Here is a 22436-nt window from a genome sequence, read left to right on the forward strand (position 1 = left end):
CTTTGGAAAAGCCAAAAGAATTGTTGACAAAAGCTTGAATCGGTTTTAGGATCTATTTCAACAAAATTTACTTTTTCTGATTCATGGATTATTTTCTAGAAAATAAAATTCTTTAATTCTTCCTAGAACTTTTTTAGTTTACTTATTTTTGAACTATTACGTTGAAATACTTACTTCAAATACTTCGGCAGATTTTTTTCGGGAAAAACGCTTAAAGAAATGAAATTTTAGTGCATTTTATCATTTTAGTTTTAATGTAGTTATTATTAATAACGATATGTGCATAATAAGCTCTGGGCATAATTTCGTTAATACAAATTGCACGTAAACGCTTTTTTAATTTTATTAGAGCTGTTGAAGCTAATGTTACATTAAGTAAAGATATGCAAAAATATCAATAAAGGCTTTAAAAACAAATGCTATTAGAATAATTTATGGAAAGTGCAGCAAAAACTCAAAATTCATATTTTTGATTATTTTTTTAGTTGTGTGCAGAATCCAATAGTTTTGCTTTACTAGTAATATTATTATATTTTTACTTTTTAAACCCATATAGGTTCCGGTCCATCAACTGCATCAGGAGCTGAAAAGCTAATTGCTGCTATTCCATACTATGTACTATTCATCATGTGCCAATGGATAAGCTTTCATGCGCGTTCATGATCATCTGAGGAAAAAAACTGAGATAACTGAGATCATGCAAATATGTACACAAAAATAATGTAAATGAAAGCGGTTGTACTGATCTTCGAAAAAGTGGTAGTTTCTAAACCACAAGCCAAAACTTAAATAATTTGTTCATAATTTCAGCTTCAAGTTATTCCAAGATAATCAACGCTAATGTGGTGATGTATCCATATAAAAAATGGTGTCTATATATACATACATTTTTATTTCTACATTTCTTTCGCCTGTTGTTATTAGGAAATTAAATTAAGAGGATTTTTTTATCCAATATGTAGATGACTTGGATTTTTAGCTATTTATAATCTTATCAACATATCTCTAGAAACTAAATTCATTATTTTGGAATTGCTGGCATTCTATTGAGCTTTCACCCGTGAAACAATTTGTGTTTACCATCTTGTCTTAATTATAATTTAATTAAAGATACATTCAGAGGTGAAAATGAGAGTTAGAAAAATACCGCTGCCAATAAAATAATTACGGATGATTCCAAATAAATCTCATTACATTTCATTACTGTATTTACTTCGAACAAAAATGAATAACTGATAGTTAGGAGATAAAATATCATATATTTTTTTAAAAAAAATAGCTGATTTGATTTAGGAAAAAAAGCCTTTGCACCATTTCTCATAATTTTCAGATACTTTTCATTTCCTCTTAGGCATGATACTTTTATAATAAAAACATAAGGTGAAAAACTGTATTTGTTTTTTTAAAGCACTACTCTAATTTCATATTATTTTTATTCAGCAACGGAAATTACAAATGTTGTAGTTTTAGTGACAGCAAAGTTGAAAAAAAAGATGAAAGTTATTCAAACTACAAAAAATTATAAGTAAAAATGTATTTCTTTTCATTAGCCTTCTACATTATAAAAAGTTCCGGTAAAAAGTACTGGCACCAAGAATGCAGCATCAAATTTACAGTATAATTTAAATTTTATACTATAATTTTTACAATAACATTTATTTAATTACAGTCATTCAGCTATTTTATAATAAATATAAATGTAAAAATTACGTTTTTCGTTCCGTAAAATTTAAAGAAAAAAAAATATTTTGCAGTAAAATGGATAAGTCTCCTGAGTGCTGGCACTTTGTGCCGTAATTCGATCTAGAATTTTTTCAGTGTAAGTGATTGTACAATAGCCTGAAATAAAGGATAAAAATAAAGACAGTTTGTTTTGCTATTTGACCTAAAAACACACTTTTGTGTCAACCGTTTGAAATGCACAGCATCTTTCTCATTACTATAGATAATCAACTGATCAATGACTTAAATAACTTGCAAAGATAAATGGAATCTATGTAAGCTCTCAAAAAATACGACACATGCGTAGTAAAATGTATAAAATTCCAAACAAATTCCCAGTGCAATTTCTTAACTATCACGGTGCAATGCAATTGAAATCTATTAAAAATTAAGTAATACCAAATTAAATAAATACAACGTAAAGAAATGAAAATACGGATGTAATAAAAAATAAAATCTATATTAATAGATTTGATAGTAAAAAAAAGTAGGATTGATTTATAAATGGGTTTTGAAGACGTTAAGTTTTCAGTTATAAGGGAAAGAAGAATAATGTTCCCTGACAAATCAATATGGAAATAATCTGAATTAAATCGATTTTCCTAAAAAGGAAAAAGAATAACATTGGTTTAGAGATTTGGTTTTTTGAATTAATCTTGATAAAAAAATTAAAATTTATAAAAAGAGAAGAAAACTTGTCGTGATTTAGTTTTGCTATCAAATAAATAAGATTCGAATTGTGAGATGCATCATGTATATGTTTGCAGTTATAATTACTTAATATACAACATTATTTTCTTACCTCTGAATATATCTTTCATTTTTACGGATGTCAAATATCATCCGTACCTCGCATATGTTGGTGCTTAAACCTACAGGGTTATACGTCATAAAGAGAAATATTATTATTGGCTGTATATTCTACATAATGTAATATTGTATATATTTAGTTAAGCAGTAGTTGCTGGCATATATATTTGTTTTCGTGGTACAGCTTGCAGTGGCAATAGTTGAAACTTAAAACACTTACTTTGTAATCTTATAAAAAAATTATTTTATTTGTATTTAATGTTTACTAATTTTTTTGGCAAAATATAATCCTAGTAAAATCAAAAGGCTTTTGAAATCTATTCAGATATTAAACCTAGACCCATAAGAAGTAGATTAAGACAAAAGTGCAATAAGATATATTTGCGTAATTTTTTAATGGAAAAGATTTTGCTTCTTTTGAATTGATATGTAAAAATTTAAACTGGTATGTGATTTATAATTTATTGAATTTACTTCCTCAGAAGTTCTTTTCCTTACAAAGAGTAAGATTTTTTTGCGGGTTAACAAGCTTAAAAAAATACAACTGAGATAGAAAATTCCTTTGTACGAAAAATAACCTCAACAATATATCTTAATTTCAACCTTATTTTTCCCTTAACTACGACAAAAATAAAAATAATGTTGACTTAAAGAACAATAAGTGTGTAAGTGTGGTCAATATAAAACTGTATTCATTGGTTAGAAATTATTAATAGATAAAAATACCTAAAATAAGGAGCAACTATGTTGGAAACCACAACCACTCATCAATAAGAACAACAATCTTATAGATGAAAAACATAACATAGAAAGAGAAAGTTTCCCTGACAAAAGTATAAAACCCTTTATGTATCCAGACCTCAGCAATTTATGATCTTACTTACAAATTTTGCATTCGGGAATGTCAGGAAGGATTTTTCTTTTATACGTAAAAAACAGGTTGCCTATCATAATCTGTAACAGAAAAACTTTAATACATAAAAAGTATAATAAAAAAAAATACCCCATGTCTAATATCTAAATGAAATTATCGGAATTTGACTATATACATGGATATTAGAATCTCATATTAGCTAAGCACGCTAGTTACGGAATAACGGATTTACTATTAACTCTTTGAAATTACCATTGCTGTAAAAGAGGTTGTCATTAATGTCTTCAGGGTTCGATTTTACTCATTTTTTTATAAAATGACAACTTAGTCTGCGCTTATTTTAAATTTTTCAAAGATTATTTTTCAATGAAAATTAGAATCTAAATAAGCAATAATGCATTCTGATTCTTCTTTTCTTACGATTTCTTCTTAACGTCTGACAAAATATCAAACATCTCATTGGTTGAAATCCTATGGTGTTCTAAAATTCAACAAGCCGGTCAGAACGAGAATCATCTTTGAGTTTGATATTTCCAATTTTAAACTCTGCGTACCAATCGCGACTGGTTGCAGACTACCATTCACCAAGATTAGCTTTTATCGTTATAGAACCTTCATTAAAATCAAAAGATGGAGACTTCAAAAAAGCTCATTTTTTTCAATTTGACGTTCCGTTTAAACGATCTGAAAATTACCATAAATTAACTAAAAAAACGCAGTTTTCGGAGAAAACAAAACATTATGTTTTGAATGATCTTTACATGATGGCAAAGATATTTAATGATATGCGTATTGTTAAAATTTAAGAGAACGACGGGAACATTGCCTATAAGCCAAAGTATGCAAAATGTGTTGAGTAGAGGCATATTAAAAATTTAGTTGCAAGCGCCCGGTTATACGAAACATCTTATTTCGAATGATCTAAAACATAATTCAAATAATATTTAATGGCATGTTAATTATTAAAATGCAAAAAAAAATCGTTAAGTACTTAGTTTACAGCCATACATAAAGTTGTTGACCAAATTCTTCTTATTAAACCTGCAAAAAGAAGTAAAAAGGTAATATACTCCTCTAGCACTCTTGCTTTAGTTTAAGCTCATTTCTACCGAAATCATTGAAGAAAAACCCTTAAATTAAATTAGGAATTCCTCAAACTCTTTGGTGCACTTTGCTATTTAATTGTTAAAGAATATGAATAGTCGATTTTAAAAAAATGATTTTTACTTAAGATTATTTTTTTAAAGTGATCCTTTAAACTAGTAAAAAAATAACTAGAATTCTGGGAAAATTAACTTCTTACTGTGAAATAGTTCTAAGGCATTTCAATTTGAAAAGAAAAAGCAGAAAAAAAGCTAAGACGCAAGCGTTTCAGTTTTTTAAAAACGTTTTCTTAACTATTTGGATTAAATTAAATGATAATAAGCTGAAAACTTCTTTAGAGGTTTTAAAACTAAATGATTTTCGAACGCATTCAAATTCAACCAAACTTAAGAAAGAACTTAAATCTTTTAAATTTAAAAAGTTACCAAATTACTTTTAAAAATAAGATGTGAAATGTTTTTTTTCCTTCTTTTTTTTATCAGAAATGTCATTTTATTCTTTCCAGAATTCTCTAAGACTGCAAAAAATTACCAATTCTGTAAACATTATTTAGTATTTGCTGAATTGTGTTGTACCAAAAATTATGTTCCTACATATCAATATTTTAACTCAAAAACTTCGAAATTAAAAGGAAGATATTGTTATTAAATACGAATATTTATCTGTTTTTGAACTTAACATCCTAACTATTAATCATGTGGTTGTTCCTATTGTTACATCAATTAAAATGGTATCTAACTATTTGAAAGAAATTTATTCCTGTTTGTAAAATTGTATATGTCGTTTAATGTTTTAATATTCTCAAAGTATCCTTGATGGGAAAATAATTATTATTTTAATACTTTTTTTAAATCTGTAGTTTTATTAATTTTTCATTTGTTCATATTTTTATTTATTTACTTTTATCATTCCTTCAACATTTTTTTAATTATTGACTTGATGTAAAATGCAACTGTTTATTATATGTAAATAAAATAAATAACTTAATTGAATTGCTGTATGCATACTCTTTTATGCATTGGAAAATTTTGAACAAATGTAAATATAACAATTACAATTGATATACTTTTAAATAGACCGGAAGCATTGTAATCATGAAACATTTTAACAGCTTTGACTTACTTAACTACACTGTAAAAGTATTGGTGTATAATTTTCTAGATAGACTTAATAAAACAAAATTTCTGGATAGACTTAACAAAACAAAATTTCTGGATAGACTTAACGAAACAAAATTTCTGGTTAAACTTAAAGAGGAGATATTATTGCTGATAACTAGCATAGCTCCATTTTAGAAACAAAAATAGACTCTTAGAAATTCTAGAGCAGTTTTAACCATAATATCATTCAAATATCGCTCAAGTCATATGGTTCTAAGTAGAATTGACAGGCGAGTTTCTTGACATGAAGATTTTAGATCATGCTCTAAAGTGTTCTGAGCCCTCTAAAATCCATTTTAAAGAGTTATCCATTTAAATAATCCATTTTAAAGAGTTAGAAATATTTTACTGAAGGTTTGATTTCAGCAAAATGAAATGAAATTTTTGGAAAATGTCTCAAATCATTCTGAAAAAAAAAACTTTTCCGGATTTTGATATATCTGCAGATTTTTTAAAAGAGAAATTGGTAATAAAACCATACAAAAGCGGAAAATACACATTCCGTCAATTCACAATATCCCATCAGTTATTGATAATGATTTTATGATTCCATCAATTCATAAGTTCCTCATTTAGATCAGAATATATACTGGTATTCAAAGCTAATCACACTCTCTGTCCGTTTTGATTCCATTAACCTTATGAAAAGATACACAAGTTAGAATCTGTATATACACTCAGAGTGGCAGATTTGAAATGCATATTTAGTCGAAATAAGTTTTAGAACGTTGAGTAAAAAGAAGAAACACTGAAAAATGTTTAAAAGATGGAGTATCGATTAAAAAGTTTATTTTCAGCAAGAAAAACATATTATTTTTGTTCGTTATGTACATACAATTTGTAAATACATAACTATATGTCAAAATGTAGAGAAAAATTTAGAGAAAACATTGAAAAAAAGTACAGAGAAGTAAAAAGAGAAGAGGAAAATTATTTAAATAAATATTAAAAGAATATTCAATTAAAAAACCAGGAAAAAACGATATAATCACACTATTATATCCGAAAAAGTGAGTGCTTTATAATATTGTATCAATATAGCTAAAGCAAAATATATCAATGCAATATTGTAAGGAGCAGTCAAAAAAGCTTTGAAACAAAATAGAACACATTAAATTATAAATATCACGCAAAACACTTATAGCTCGCTCTTACTGCAGTACAGAAGCACGTTTAATTTGCTAGTTACCAAAGATTTGCCCGAAAATTTATTAATTATTAATTGTCTTAATTTTTCTCTTGCTTCTTTTTGTCTTTTTTGTATTTATTTCTATATATATATATATTGTTTTTACTGTAAAAAAATTAAGGCAGCAACATAATAAAAAAAACTTTCTTGCTCATAAAAACCTTCGTCTGATGTTAAGTATTATATTAATAATTTCTTAGTCAAATAATTAATTTAATTTACTTAAACTAAGAAGAGATACGAAAATCAAAGGATCTAACTCTCAAATTACAAAATGGGTTTAACAGTTTTTTGTTTTTTTTGAAAGAGTAAAAAAAAGCACCACTGTACATAAAAGCGGGTCATTTTACATCGTTTCTTGATTACTAAGCAGACTGCAACTGGGGAATAAGAAATGTAATTAATGTGTGATTACCCTCAGGAATAAGAACTATATAATTACTCTTGACTTTAAGTTAGAAATCAACAGTTTCCTTTGAGAACTACATGATTCCGTCTTGCCAATCGTAATCCTGCCGGAATAATGATAATTTCGCACGTCATTCTGTTCGAAAGAGCCCGTCGAAAACATACAATTAATGCGATTAGGAGGAATTCTTTAATTCTACTCAATTATGCTGACTGCCTAATGTCTTTTGTAATCTATTAAACATATTGAGTTCACATCTGAGCAACTTCTTAAGTAACAGCGCACACTTTCAGAAGATTGATAACTAAGGATTCTATTTAAACGTAAGGAAATTCCTAAAGTTAAGTATAAAAAAAATATATGGTGAAATTGAAATTTAGACTGTTTAGAGGGGTGACGTGTTAAAGTTTATTTTTACACCACTTTGAAAGATTAAAAATAGATCTCTTTATTTTGTCGACTGTAAAATTGAGGGAATACTATGTTGCAAAAATATTTTAAGTTATGTTAAATATATAACTAAATAATTTTGAGTTGCGTTGATGAAAGTCTTTATTGTAAAAATGAAAATAATTCGTTAAACTTTATTAAAGTTTGCATTAATGCCCATATTGTTACTAAATCGATAAAATTTCATTTTCGCATTAGTAACAAAGGACTGAAATTTTAATTAAAATTGCATTTCATATTTCTGAATAAAATCAAAATGAAATTAATGTTTTTAATGCATTACTTATATATTATCATAACTTTTTTGGGATTTTATACAATTTACTAGAAAATTATTGGTACTATACCATTTCGAGTAACCATAAAATATGGCCAATGTATTAAGTACGCTGATAATTACTAATTAATTTTGACAATAGGTTTTTTGAATGGCCTTCCAAAACGGTAAATTTCCGAAATATATAGATATGATTTATATTTTTATAAGTTTCTTTTAAAAAGAGTAACTTTATTTATGCAAAACTAGGCTAAATTATTTTAATATATAATGAACCTAAAATAACTGAAAGCCAGATGATAGCAGGGGATTCAGTTCTCTAGTTTTACTAATTAACTGTTAAATAATGCTTCTAGACTTTTACTTTTATTAGACACCAGATTGACATCGTTTTTAGAAGAGTGATTACACTTTTAAATACTCTTATTTGGACTTAAAAGGATTTTGAAGTAGGAATCACCGACTCTGTTTATTTTTCTGTATTCATTTTTGCAGTGTCGTCCATTTTTTGTTTTATTTTCATTCCTATATACACAAATCTACGAATATATACCTACTTTTCCATACGCTCAATATTAAGAACTCACTGCCAAGTTTATTGAGCTTTATGAGATCAATTGTGACATTTTATCTATAGCGAAAATATAATAACAGAGCACGTTCAAAATTAAATACGAAATAACAGGTAGATACCCACGCAAGTGAAAATTATTTTTATAAGTACTTTTCTTGTGTAAAGCTATAAGTTGAGCTATATTTCGTTATAATGTGAGCCAATACTATTAAATACCATTAGACCAACCGTAAAACGGACACCATTTTCATTAAAGACAACCAGCTGCTGAAACTGATTAAATTAGTTGTAAATTTGTGATATTGTCAAAACTGAGCTATCAGTAACATATTTTATACAAGGTATGAGTTATTGAAGAAACTAAAACAAATTTCTATAAAACTAAACTAAAAAGGAGAAAAAAGGATATTTATTTATTAGTGCTTCAAAGGGACAGATTTGGCGTCGTTATGTAAACTACTTTTATTTGAGTAATTGTAAGAAAAGCTGAGACCATGAAAACGTCTTTTGCAGTAAAATTTAATATATATATATATATATATATATATATATATATATATATATATATATATATATATATATATATATATATATATATATATATATATATATATATATATATATATATATATATATATATATATATATATATATATATATATATATTTGTAGCAATTTATAGATGCTTTTATTTAGAGCCATTATTTACAAGCACACTTCTCTGAAACTGTAGCAAGCGCATTTGAGGAGCGCATTCGCTGTTCTGTTACGTGCTGTTATGCACGGAATCAAACGTATAAAATATGCGAAATCTACCTGTTAATATTATTGAATATTAAACTATGTATATTCAACCATAAAAGTTTAGTCCGAACAATGTCATGCTGATGTCAGCTATTGATTCGCGTATTGCAACTAAATTTTTTTTTACTAAGTAATAATATGTCTATAATAGGATTTAATTGTGTTTCGAATTATCGTTATGGTGTTTGTCAACTGATGGAAAATGTTTATCCTAACTATTAAATTTTTGTAAACTAGTTTAAATCTATTTGAAATTTTTTCTGAAAACTTTTATCTACTTTTTTTATTTAAAATAATAATAAAAAAAAATCTTTTGGCTTAATACGCAATACAAGATTTCAAAAGCACTAAAAATATGTGAGAAACTGAAAAGGAAGAAAATTCCCATAACTATATTACTAAAGAATTTTAGAAAAATTTAAATGAAAAGATCATTTTAGCTAAAGATACACGAGATCTTTGTTCTGATTTTAATTATCTAAACAATTACTGTTTTATAAAACAAATTTATGAAATTTAAAGTCAGTATATCTTACATCATGAAAAACTTTATTTTTAGAAAAAAAATTTCAATACTTATGAAAACAGAACAACATAATATCAAAAGTATTTTTGCTCCATTAAAAAACTGTAACACTAAATAGTTTTAGTGCTGTGCGGTGCAGAAAACTGGTTGCTCAAGAAATTTTTTCAAGAATTAATTTGGTCAAGAGAGATATAAAAAGAACAAGATAGGAAAGGCCATTGTAACACAATACAATTTAATGCAATTTAATACATTGTAACATAATACATGAACACAATACAATTTTCAAAGTAAAAAGTGATTAATTAAATACTACGTTGTTTAGAAGAAGAAAAAAAAATTGAAAAGTTAGGGATTTAAGTTGTTATCAAAGCAAATGTGACAGTTTTTACCCTACTCCCCATTAAAAGGAAGAAATGCAATTGGTAAGCAACTGTATTTCTTTGAAGATTAAAGTAACAATATGGCACGCAATAAAATAAATGTAAAGTAACACTCTTCTGATGAAAATGCTTATTGCTTAATGTTTAAAATGCTTAATCTGAAAAAAAAATTCTCAACCTCATAGAAGCAAATAAAATAAAAATAAAATCTATGGCCAATAATTAAATTTCTTTTATTCTATATACACCAGTAGTTAAAATATTTATGTGAAACATTTCTGCCGAAAAAAATTCAGAAAAATATGAACATAGGTTCCATGCTGGCAATATGTAGTATTTGTGACGTTCCCTTTTGATAAGTATTAATCTTTATTCCTCAATCATTATTCTTTACTTTAGTGCAACTTAAAAAATATTTATGTTTTCAAGAACCTAAATACTTTGCCTTGTATCAAACTGATTTACCTTGGTAATAAGCAAAGATTATTAGTTTGTTAAAGCATGCTACCTTTACAGTACAAAGAGTTTACTCCGAAGCTGCAAGATATTGAATTGCAAAGCGAACCATTTATGATTGCCTAAATTTCACAAGGGGTTGATGAGCGTTAGCGAGGTGGAGAGAGAATGCACTAGATTTTGAAAAACAGAAACAAAAGCAGAATCAGATACTTCTAATATTCAGTACTTCAAACTCCGTTTTGGCCTAAAATCTCTTTCGCTGCATCAAGATCGATAATTAATTCGAGATAATTCATTAATACTTTTAGTTTTGCATTTTTACTAAATGAGTTGTGAAAAGAAATAGAATTTTGAAAATCAGAGTTTCCGTTGATCTGTTACCATGTGAACTTAAAAACTATCAATTGAGTGATTTAAATACTGCGCATTTATTTTTTAATGCCTTTTTTACCAGAAATGTCATTACCATACACTGCGGACATTTTACCATTTTATCTTCATATACTCCAAGAAATTTATAAAAATCATAATTAATGTCTTTAGTGTAACACAGGTCACTGTATAGGAATCAATCAAGTACAATCACGTAATATTAAACATAATTTTCAAAATTGTTAGCTCTTGAATATTTGCATTTCATTAATCGTGTTCAAGATTTTTCTTCTCCAAAATTGAGTAAAACTTCTTCGCAAGTCATTAAACACCTATTATCAAATTAGCTTTCAAATGTTAAAGAAAAATAATTTCTAAATTGATTCTTCTATGTTTAACAACATTTTCTACTTGAATTGAGCAGCTGTTAGAAAGAGTGCAAAGAAAAAGAAAGAGATTTCCTTGGTCAAACAATGACAGTTAATTGGACAAATATTTGATGTAAGAGTAGGTTTCTTTTCTAAAAGCTAAAGCCATTTGCTTCTGAGAAGAAAATAAGTACTGATGAAAATGAAGACTCTAACTTAATTTGCTGGCTAGTAAAACCTACGTGGAATAATGGGAGATAACGACGCGAATCACGACTGCGCCAAATAACTTTATATTTAAAATCACTCTTTGTTTTTTAATTTGTCTTTCCAAATTTTAAAATTTAATGCAAAATAAAGAGTTTAACCTTAAATGTAATTTTAATATATAGAGGGTCCTAAGTTCATACAAAAGTAATATTAATAAGAATAAACATATTTATATTTTTCTCCCCTAATATTTATCTTATACTCCCAAATATTATGTAAACATAATATGTATCTCATCATATTATGTTTAATCTAATTCCTTATTTACGTTATAATGTACCACTTACGGTGAAATATTATATATATATTTTTTATTTTATTTTCGACAACTCATGATAGCCTATATACACTGGTGGACGAAATGAAGAGAAGGAAAGCATTTTCTCACATTCATTCGCACATGCAAGATACCCGCACACCGCTCCATGTGATTGGCAATGGTTCCGTGAATGCCCAGAGGTACAGGCAGGAGGTCCTAGAGCCTGATGTGCGTCTTTTCAGGGGCGCTGTTGGCCCTGAGTTCATTTTCATGGACGACAATGCGCAACCACATAGGGATCTTATGGTTGATGAGTATCTGGAAAGCGAGGATATTCAACGAATTGATTGGCCAGCCAAATCCCCTGACCTGAATCCTACTGAACATGCTTAGGATGCTCTTGGGAGAGCTATTACGATGCGCCAACCTCCCCCCCCAGAACCATTCTGGAGTTAAAAATTGCTCTGGTGGAAGAATGAGAGGGTCTTCCACAAGTCCTCATTAACTCCCTTATTAACAACATGCATACTCGTTGTGCATGCTGTCTGTCAGGGGTGACCATACACCTTACTAGAGGTAACACACACTGTACAAGCCTCATTTTTATTGTCATCTTTTATCCTTCAGACTGCATTGGATTTATTGGCAATAGGTCTTGCCAGTGAATGGCGCTTTCATTTTTGTTTTGCATTCTTTATTATCATGGAATAAGCTATATCCATACCAAATTTCATTTATTTATATTCAGTTTATTTTGAGACATTTGAGAAAATGTCTTCCATCTCTTAATTTTGTCCACCAGTGTAGTTACTAGCACGCTTTATTTCTGCAACTAAACTATAAGTTAAGACAGCTTCAAGCATAATAATTTTTTCTAGTAGTTTCATGTGTTTCTATTGTTTAAATTTTTTCAGAAGATCCTGTTTCCCTTGCAGAGCAAGATTTAATCCATGACAATAGTTTTTCATCAATGATATTTAGTACTTCCCATATCGCATCAGAACTGCACAGTGCTAGAAGATGGCATTTGTTTACAAAAGACCCCTTGAAAATTTCTAAACACAATCAAAATCGGTGCTCCAGTTCTCGAGTTAAACTTACATACATCCAGATGAACTTTCGCTTAGATATATTGAGATATATATATATATATATATATATATATATATATATATATATATATATATATATATATATATATATATATATATATATATATATATATATATATATATATATATATATATAGAGAGAGAGAGAGAGAGAGAGAGAGAGAGAGAGAGAGAGAAGATTTGTAATAATAAATGGCAAAGGTGACTTATGCTGGCTATGTTTTCTTCTCTTTCGTATGAGAATATAAATAGAACTTAAGTTTCTGGTCGAAAACTATTTTTAAACTACTTGTTCATCTTTTTAAAGCTTCATTTATTTTGAAGCATATAATTTAGGTCAACTAATCAAAGAATCTTTATTTTTTATCTATAGAAAGACATTTATTAAAGAAAGAAAAAAATACAAATTATTTCTTTTATACGTTAAATTAATACTCTAGTATTAATAAACATGTTATATTTTTATTAATACTAGAGCATTTAAAAATCATAACATATTATATTTTTACTTTATTGGAAAAGGATATTAAGAATTTTTAGCATTATTTATATGAAAAATATTATTAAACAATACCTTTTAAGAAAGTTGAAACAGAGAACAAAATTTAATTTTCAGAGAAGTATCATTCATAATAAAACTATAATTCGAGATTTTATATTTGTTCTTAAAACTTTGCATCAGCATTCAATATAACTGAAATGGAGATAAATAACAATGATTTTTATTCAAATAATCGAACATTGTTATTCAAATAATCGAAGATGCTAATTAAATACTAAGTTGTGTTAATGCGTTTCCTTTCAATACGTTACCTTTCAATGTGTTTCCTTTCATCTAGTATTTGATATAAATAATTAACAAACAATGTCGAACAAGTTGTTATACATTATTATGCATTCGTTTATATACATATTTCAAACTTACGTATGAGCATTGTATACCAACAGTATTTATAAACTGTCCATAATAAGCATGAAATGTAAACTCGATTTACAACGTTTACTTGAAATATGCTGTATTAAGCTCTGAAACCATATAAAACAATTATTTTTGGCATTACAATTCAAATAGCGGAAATAACTAATTAAATAATAATATGTGGCAATAAAATAAAAAATACGTCTGCTTTCTTCTAATACTTGATTATGTATAATTAATTAATATACAGTGAAGAACAATTTATTAATAATCTATTATGTTTCATTCAAAATACGTATGTTCATTTTATACTAACAGGTTTTTATGAATGGTACATAAAAGATATAAAACGTAAACTCAAATTACTACACTTACGTGAAATATGTCATAATATGTCCTGGTTAAATGGCTGAAGTACCATAAAACACTAGCTTCAGATATAAAAAGTTTTTATTTTTTTATTATTAAGTGAAAAACCATTCCAGCGAATTATATGAGCAACAGTTACTAAATAAATAATATTTAGAACAAGATAATTACAAAAAATGTGTTTTTATATAGATCATAGTTACTACAAGAGCACCTTTGATAAAAATCTGAAGGCAACATCGTTATATATTGCAATACGTGGACAGTTCGTATCTCAGAAATGTCGGAAACAAAAGTTTATATTTAAAAGTATACAAGAGTCAGCGTTGCGTAAAAGAAAATAATGCTGGAAAGGAAATAATCCACGGGCGTGTTAATCAAGTGGTAGCTATCGGACTTTGTATGTAATGCGCCCCTGGAGTGTTATTCTAAGAAAAAGAACGATCACTGGCCCGACCGGAAACAGGCCTCTAAGGTGCAGTACGTATCACGCAAATGAAACGCTGCCCGATAGCCTACGCCATAGAAAGAGTGAAATATACGGTTAGTCTGAACAAAGCAGAAAATAGCAATCTGCGCTTCTGAAATTGCGAGCGAAACACCCATTAACTACGGTCTAATTGCTTTTTTCTTAAAAAAAAGATACAGTAAATTTTATTAAATACTCTAATTTAGGAAGATAAAAAAGATTTAAATATCTCGTCCACTTAAAAAATACATTTCTTTCAAGCTACTGCAATAAAAGTTTCTTGTTTTTAATTTAGAGTCTTGTTAGATAACAAGCTAATTAAACTATTTAGCTTCAGTTAAACTGCTGTTTGTAGAAAATGCAACACCATGAAGGAATCATCAGAATCAAATGAAATTCGCAGCAAATGTCAATTATAGGATATTATGCAAATTAATAAAGTTTCAGAGCCATCGCGCGTGCGTGGCGCGCGCAGCGCCCTCTGAATTGATGCTGAAAGCGTATAAATAAAGTGCTGTAGCGGGACGTTGAAAATAGTCTATGATTATTTGTTAGTGGCAAACGTTTAGTGAGACCTGAGTATGCCTCCACGACGGAAGAATAAGAAATTCAAGCAACTTACGGAGTTTGAACGAGGGAGGATAATCGGCCTTCGAGAAGGAGGATTTTCCTATCGCGCAATAGCAGCTCGTATGCAGCGGAACAGTTCCACAGTGATGCGAGTTTGGAAGCAGTGGACCGACGAGCACCGAACAACTCGAAAAACAGGCACTGGACGACAGAAGGTGACGTCAGAGCGCGATGATCGACACCTGCTCCGCATGGCGGTGAATGATCGCACAGCTTCCTCCAGGCAGCTGGCAGCACATTGGTCTACTGCTACAGGTGTACAATTGTCGGCTTCGTCAATTCGTCGTCGTCTGCTGCGCCGTGGATTGCGTGCAAGGGTGCCATTATACAGGATTCCCCTCACGGCGGATCATCGACGGCTGCGTCGGCAGTGGGCTCTTGAGCACAGAGACTGGCGAGCTGATTGGCACCAAGTTGTCTTTTCAGATGAATCACGCTTCAATTTGTGGACCCATGATGGCCGTGTTCGTGTTAGACGTTATGCCGGTCAACGCTGCCTTCCTGAGTGTATTATTGAACGACATAGTGGTCGAACACCCGGAGTTATGGTCTGGGGTGCGATTTCGTATCATGGACGATCCAATTTGATACGAATTGAGGGTAATCTCAATAGCAACAGATACGTCCGTGAAGTGCTACAGCCCGAAGTCGTTCCTTTCCTTCAAGGCATCCCTGGAGCTATCTTTCAGCAGGATAATGCACGCCCACATGTTGCGCGGACTGTTAGAGACTTCTGTTCAGCACAACGCATGCAACTTCTTCCTTGGCCTGCTTATTCGCCGGATATGTCGCCCATTGAGCACGTGTGGGATATGGTTGGTCGGCGTCTCACTCGTGATCCGCGTCCTGCAGTTTCCAAAGACGAACTTTGGTTGCGCATACAAGCGATATGGAATTCTCTTCCTCAAGCAGATATTCAACATCTGTTTGACTCCATGCCACGTCGTATAGCAGCACTTATTGCAGCGCGTGGTGGCTGCACCAAATACTGATTTCGGACGCTTAATTTGCTTCTTTTGTTTTGAAAATTTCATCATTTATTTGTATCAGTACAAGTCGTTTCTGCATTAAATTTCATTTGATTCTGATGATTCTTTCATGGTGTTGCATTTTCTACAAACAGCAGTTTAATAAAAAAAAGCGGATTAAATGCATCTGTTATTAAATAAATTTATTGTTGGAAAATACGCTTTTCCATCAAATGATGTTCGTTTGTAAAAATATGTCAAACTGTTACAAAACGATGATAACAAAATATTAAAGATATTTACACAAGATCATAAATTAATGGTCAATAAAAAAAACAGTCCTATAATGATGAAGCAAAATGACCCTTAAGGAGGTTTTAATAAAGGATATGACACTCAACTAGAACAGAAAAACTAGTACCACGAACTTTAATGTTGCTTACGAAGTTAATAGATGTTTTCGGACAATAAATCCAAGGTTTTGGAGCAACAAACCCAAGATTTTGGGACAATCAATCCTATTCCTCCCTTACGACACGACTTAGCAAAAAAAGATTCTGGAAGTTGATGGCGAGACGCAATTGTTCAGCTAAAATCATCCTAGAGACACTTTTATGGATTCAAGTTTAGGGAACTGGTTGTCTACATCATTCACTCAGAAATTGGAGTATTTGTATAATCCAGGTTATAGTTTATACAAAAACTGGACCAAACCTTCACTGACCACAGTGCTGAAGTAAAATTTCTTCAGTGGTAGACGTATCATGGATTAGAATCCCCTTGCCGTCCGGCAAAGCGTGGAAGATATTTGTGGTTCTTCCTTCCATGCAACGCAAATACAGATTAGTTCCATCAAATAAATTCTGTCACAATGATACTGGTATTCCCTTGACTTCTGGATCGGGTTCAAAATCGCATGGCTACGAATTTGAACATTGCTAGTCATTAATTCAGGATTGGGTCACCTGCTCAACGCAAATTAAAAATTTTACATGCAATATTTTCAGTTTCAAAGGTTGTGATTAGCAACCACACAAATGAACTGATTACAGACAAAACTTCTGAACAATGTTACATAATATTTCAAGATCTTATACATATACATCCGAGAATTCCATTGTACCTTTCTGGCATACAGGCCACAATTTTTGGAATTTGTGAACCGGAATTAGTGAAGACATCATAATCTTGAGTACTGATGCATTTGTCTTGAGTATTGATGCATTTGTTCTAAGTTCTCTTCAATTAGGACTCAAGATTAATTTAAAGCAATAATTCCCAATGTGCTCAAAAATCAAAAGAACAAAGGATCCTAAACCTTTATTTTAACATAAAGAACGACCTTCATAAGAGTAGATGTGATGGCGTTATATTTTCGAGTTGCCATAATATTGAATAGCTTCATTAACCAGTACGAGTTCCCATTACCTTCAGTTATTGAATTCATAAAATCACTTGACGTAAATTTTTATAATAAGTTTCAAGTTTTACATCAAATTTTTCTCTTTAAATTTCTTTTCTATTTAAAGTTACTGTTGTCTCATCCATCCACATTCAATTTTTTAACAATAAATTTTGTTATGATTTCAACTTAGTTAATTGCTCCGATTGTTTGAAATCTATGATTTTAAAAATAATGAAGGGATTGTGGATTTAAATGATCCAATATCAATGTAACTGTATTGTAACAAATTGCAATAAAAAGAGTAGGCACCTTGGTAAAGTGGGTACAGTTTGCCATAATTTAATATGGTAGTTTTTGATAACATCTGATAAAATTCTTCATATATAAAGATAAAACTTAAGGTATTATTAAAAGTAAATTTTTTTAGCAAAAATATTTACACGACATAATCTTAAAACCTTTAAAATATACTTAAAATGTTAGAATAGATGTTGGACAACAGTATTTAGATTCGAATGTCTGATCTTGTTAAGGATTATTTTCCACAGCAAAAATATATTTATAAATACACTTCTTTACATTTATTTAATTTATAAATTTCTTTTTCTTTGGGTAATTTTTTTTTTTTGATTTAAAAATGTCATGATCTTGGAGAAAGCCTTTTGATATCAGGGTCATCGAATGTTATGAACCTTTTATGTTATCAAAACCAGTTTCTTCGATGATTTTGATTTGATACATTTTGATATCTATATCGCTATAAATTTCTTTCAATTATTGAAAATAAGTACGTGTTTATTAATGAAACTTCATTAAATTAACAAAAGGTGTAGTCAAAGCAATAAGGTTTATATCTGAAAAGTTACGATTATCTGAAAAGGTACACGTGTCTTGATAGGAATATTTTTTAAAAGTTAATATCTTAAAATTGCTTCAACCGTAGGTCTTTTTTAAATTGTTAACTCTACTGAAATATTTGAATTGATAATAGAAACACAAACCAAATTTCTTATTTGAACCAACAATCATCTCAATATTTAAAATAAAATAACTGATCGAAAATATTACCGATTATCTCTCACAAATAAGCAAAAAGTATACTTAATCTTTTACATTATTGAAATCTTAAAAATAGCTAAATACTGAACTTTATCATTTAATGAAGTATCTTTCAACACTATATGTAAAATTCACTAGCTTATAAATAAATGAAAAAAACTGGCATGAATTTTTAAGATAGAATCATCAACGAAGATTTTACTCATCCACGAGCCAAACCAGATTCCACGCATCACCGAACTTAGGATAATTTTTCTCTACAAAATATCAATAATGCCAATTAAATGTTGTTTATTTAACTTCCGGTATGACTAAACTATCCTAATCAGTAAAAACTATCCGGTATGAGGTTGCTGATAAAAATCAAGTCATTGCTTTTATAAGAAGTATTTTTTTTTCATAAAAAAATATCAAACAGTTGCTTATTTTTTTTATTTATTCATATAATCATTATAAACTTGAATAAGGAAATCAATCGATGGAAATTTTAGCTCCGAAAGTTTGCAAAGTCATCATTTCTAAACTATTGCGTTCCTATTGCGTTCATTCTATTTTAGTATAAAACATAACCCATCTTTTTTTCTTTTCTGCATATTTATTGCTTACAACGCGTCCGTTAAACTTAGAAACATGAAAATAAACTCTTGAATATATTTTTTCACCAACAAACTGAATAAGATCTTAAAATGATAGAAAATCAGGCCTCAATAGAGTAAGTAAAATACATAGTCCTTCTCACGCCTCCTCGAATATACCGATCCAAATTCTTGTTTGCAGCTCCCTGCGAAACTCAGCTTTCAGAGTCTACCCACATAGGCTTAGAATATTTCCTAGCCTACCTGCCCTATCAGAATCTTTTGTTTCATGCCAGGCTTTAAAAGATAAATGACAGGAAAAGAAAGAAGGATACGGTTATATATCCATTCTTCTTTCGGAGCCCACCTGTCCCCTTCAGCTAAGGCTTGAAGAAGAGAAAGTGCAACCCCTGAGAAATGCGGACGCGTAAACACGATTTGTCAATCCGAGCGGCCCAGGATTTGCTTTGGCTATATTATATATCCCGGCGTGGATATATAATCAGGAAAACAAAGTGAAAAGTGATATTAGTCCAGTTTTCAATGGCTTGTATCGTTATTTTTATTCTAGCTGAAATTTGTGACATTATTTACTCTCCTTTTATTCACTAAGCATTGCTCTTTGACTATAGAACTGTATATTGTGGTGTTTCGGTTTTAAAATTTTTCAATTTTAAATTTTTAAACGCCTGATTATTCTAAAAATTTTTTTTATCTTCCTTAGTTCGGAATAAAAGAAAATAATCTATATATTTGTGTTCGCAATACTTCTTAGTACCTACTTGAAACTTGCTTCGAATCTTTAAATTCTGCTTCATTTATCGACAAAATGGCCAGTTCCTAAGTAGTTGAGTAACAGTTTCAACAGTGCAAATAGCTTCGAAGTTATAAGGCACTAGGAAAGTGTATACTGGGCAAACGATTTCACCTTAAAAGAAAAGTAAATTGATTCATTATACCAAATAATGGACTCTGCTTTAAAAAAGAAACAGACGCAAGTGTAGGGAATACTGAGCAAATGCATACACATAGCCCATACAATGCTTCAAAATTATTAATAAAATATATTATTTTAACCAATTTTATGCGAACTTCAGTAAGCGAGGTCCGTGAGAGCCTTCTACACTGATTACTAGTTGTAGCACTGCGAGAAAAGATTAATAATTGAAGACTTGAGAAAAGGCCAGCTTCACCTTGACCCCCAACCTATTATCAAAATACCATTGCTGTGAATATTATGAAAAGTAAATGAAGGCATTTCCTTTATGAAAAATCTGACTTGGGCCACTAATTATCGTTGCAATTGGCAGTGACTGTCTAGCCTTAATCTCTTTGTTTCTTAGGAATAGGAGAGAGGCTAGGTTGAGCTTATCATCATGATTGAAGTCTTCAGATTCAGTAAATGAGACCACATCTGGCAGTGCAATTTAGAAAGAATTCTTTCTTACATCAAGTCTTTCCTAGAGCCCAAAAAAAAATTCGGGTGACTTTGAAAATATGCTACTGTTTAAATCTTTTATGTCGCAAATTGCTTGTAGGATATATAAAGCTAAATAGTAGATGAGAAAAAAATGGAGAAATCTATATGTGTTTACATCTTTGTTTTCCATTGGCCACCTGGGTTGACGTCCATCAATTCAGGTGGATAAGGGCAGATTTTTTGGCTACTCTTTACGGGCACCATATTAGGAAGGCCAACGTTGCTCCCACATTAGGAATGGATAATACAGAGAAGGAAAGAGCTTGCCCAGGGTTCGAACCCAGAACTTTTCTGATTCAAGGCCAGCTCCTTGACCCCTACACAGTCCGGTTGTGTTTAGATATGGAGTTTCTTAATATAATGTTTGGTTAACACTTTTCTTCAAGTTCAGTTATGTAAAAAAACAATGATGACTTCATTTTAGCTGTATAATTCAACATGCACTATTAAATTCTGCACACTTTCCACAAATTAATGTGCTTGTTAAATATTTAAATGAACTCTTACCTTATTTGATATCTTTGAAAATGTCTCAAACAAACCGAAAAAAAACTAATTTAAACTTACAAAAATTGCAATACTTTAAACGAAATAATGATTTAAATCAGTTTCGAACTTATATTTTAGCTCTAATCAAAAAAGTTTTTTTTTCTTTAAAAAATACTTTAAATCAAAACACGAGGAATTATTATCCCGTAATGTCTGTGACTACCCCTGAGTGTTCAAAATTATTTATAGCTCTATCATCATGCGCAAAAACTAGAATTCGGATGATACTTTAAATTTCAAATGCATTTTGTCCTTATTTCGAAATAAGAAAATAATTTGGCAAACATTTAAATTTCGACATTTATTAAAATAATCTGAAAAAGTCAGGAGCTATTGAAGAAGGGATCGCACATATCACTGAACTTTTTATTAAGTTTTTTTTACAATATGGCACATTGTCGCTAGCTTTATTCGTAAGTTTCACCCTATTTCTAACGATTAAACAGTGCAAGATGTTATTTTTTTACAATTTAAAAAATAAATTAATTTATTTATAGTATTCAAACAACAATTTCACTTCGTGATGAAACTATTAACTTTTTAGATATTTTCAATTCATACTAAATCTAAATTACAAATGCAGGTTTATTTTCTACTAATTTTTAATGCAGTATAAAACGGAGAATTGTACTAAAAGAATCAAATGCTTATAAGGCAAAGAAAAAAAATTATAAATAACGTTTTACTCTAACAATTCATGAAAATTTTCATGACCTTTTATTACAAATTTGTAGATTTTATTTCCAATAATTTGTTTTTGAGATACAGTTTTTAATACGATTTTCAAATAATTGAATTGGAATTTTTTTAAAAATTCCAATTTAAATTATTTACAGAACTATTGCAAAAGATTCTAATAAAATCTTGCCAGCAGAGGATTTACCTTGTTGA

The 22436-nt window shown here is 29.6% G+C and overlaps 1 protein-coding gene across 1 annotated transcript in view; it reads left to right on the forward strand.

Annotated features, from left to right (window-relative positions):
• LOC107454682 (neurotrimin) overlaps nt 1-3500 on the forward strand; it is a 196623-nt gene extending 193123 nt beyond the window's left edge. Inside the window, exon 9 of the mRNA XM_016071956.4 lies at nt 557-3500. Within this exon, the coding sequence (XP_015927442.1) occupies nt 557-663 (107 nt within the window). The 3' untranslated portion in view covers nt 664-3500. The remainder of the gene's footprint in view (nt 1-556) is intronic.
• Nucleotides 3501-22436: the final 18936 nt, after the last annotated feature.

Source organism: Parasteatoda tepidariorum, chromosome 8 (genome assembly GCF_982258835.1).
Source record: "Parasteatoda tepidariorum strain Cologne lab strain chromosome 8, Ptep-v5.0, whole genome shotgun sequence".
NCBI lineage: Eukaryota > Metazoa > Arthropoda > Arachnida > Araneae > Theridiidae > Parasteatoda > Parasteatoda tepidariorum.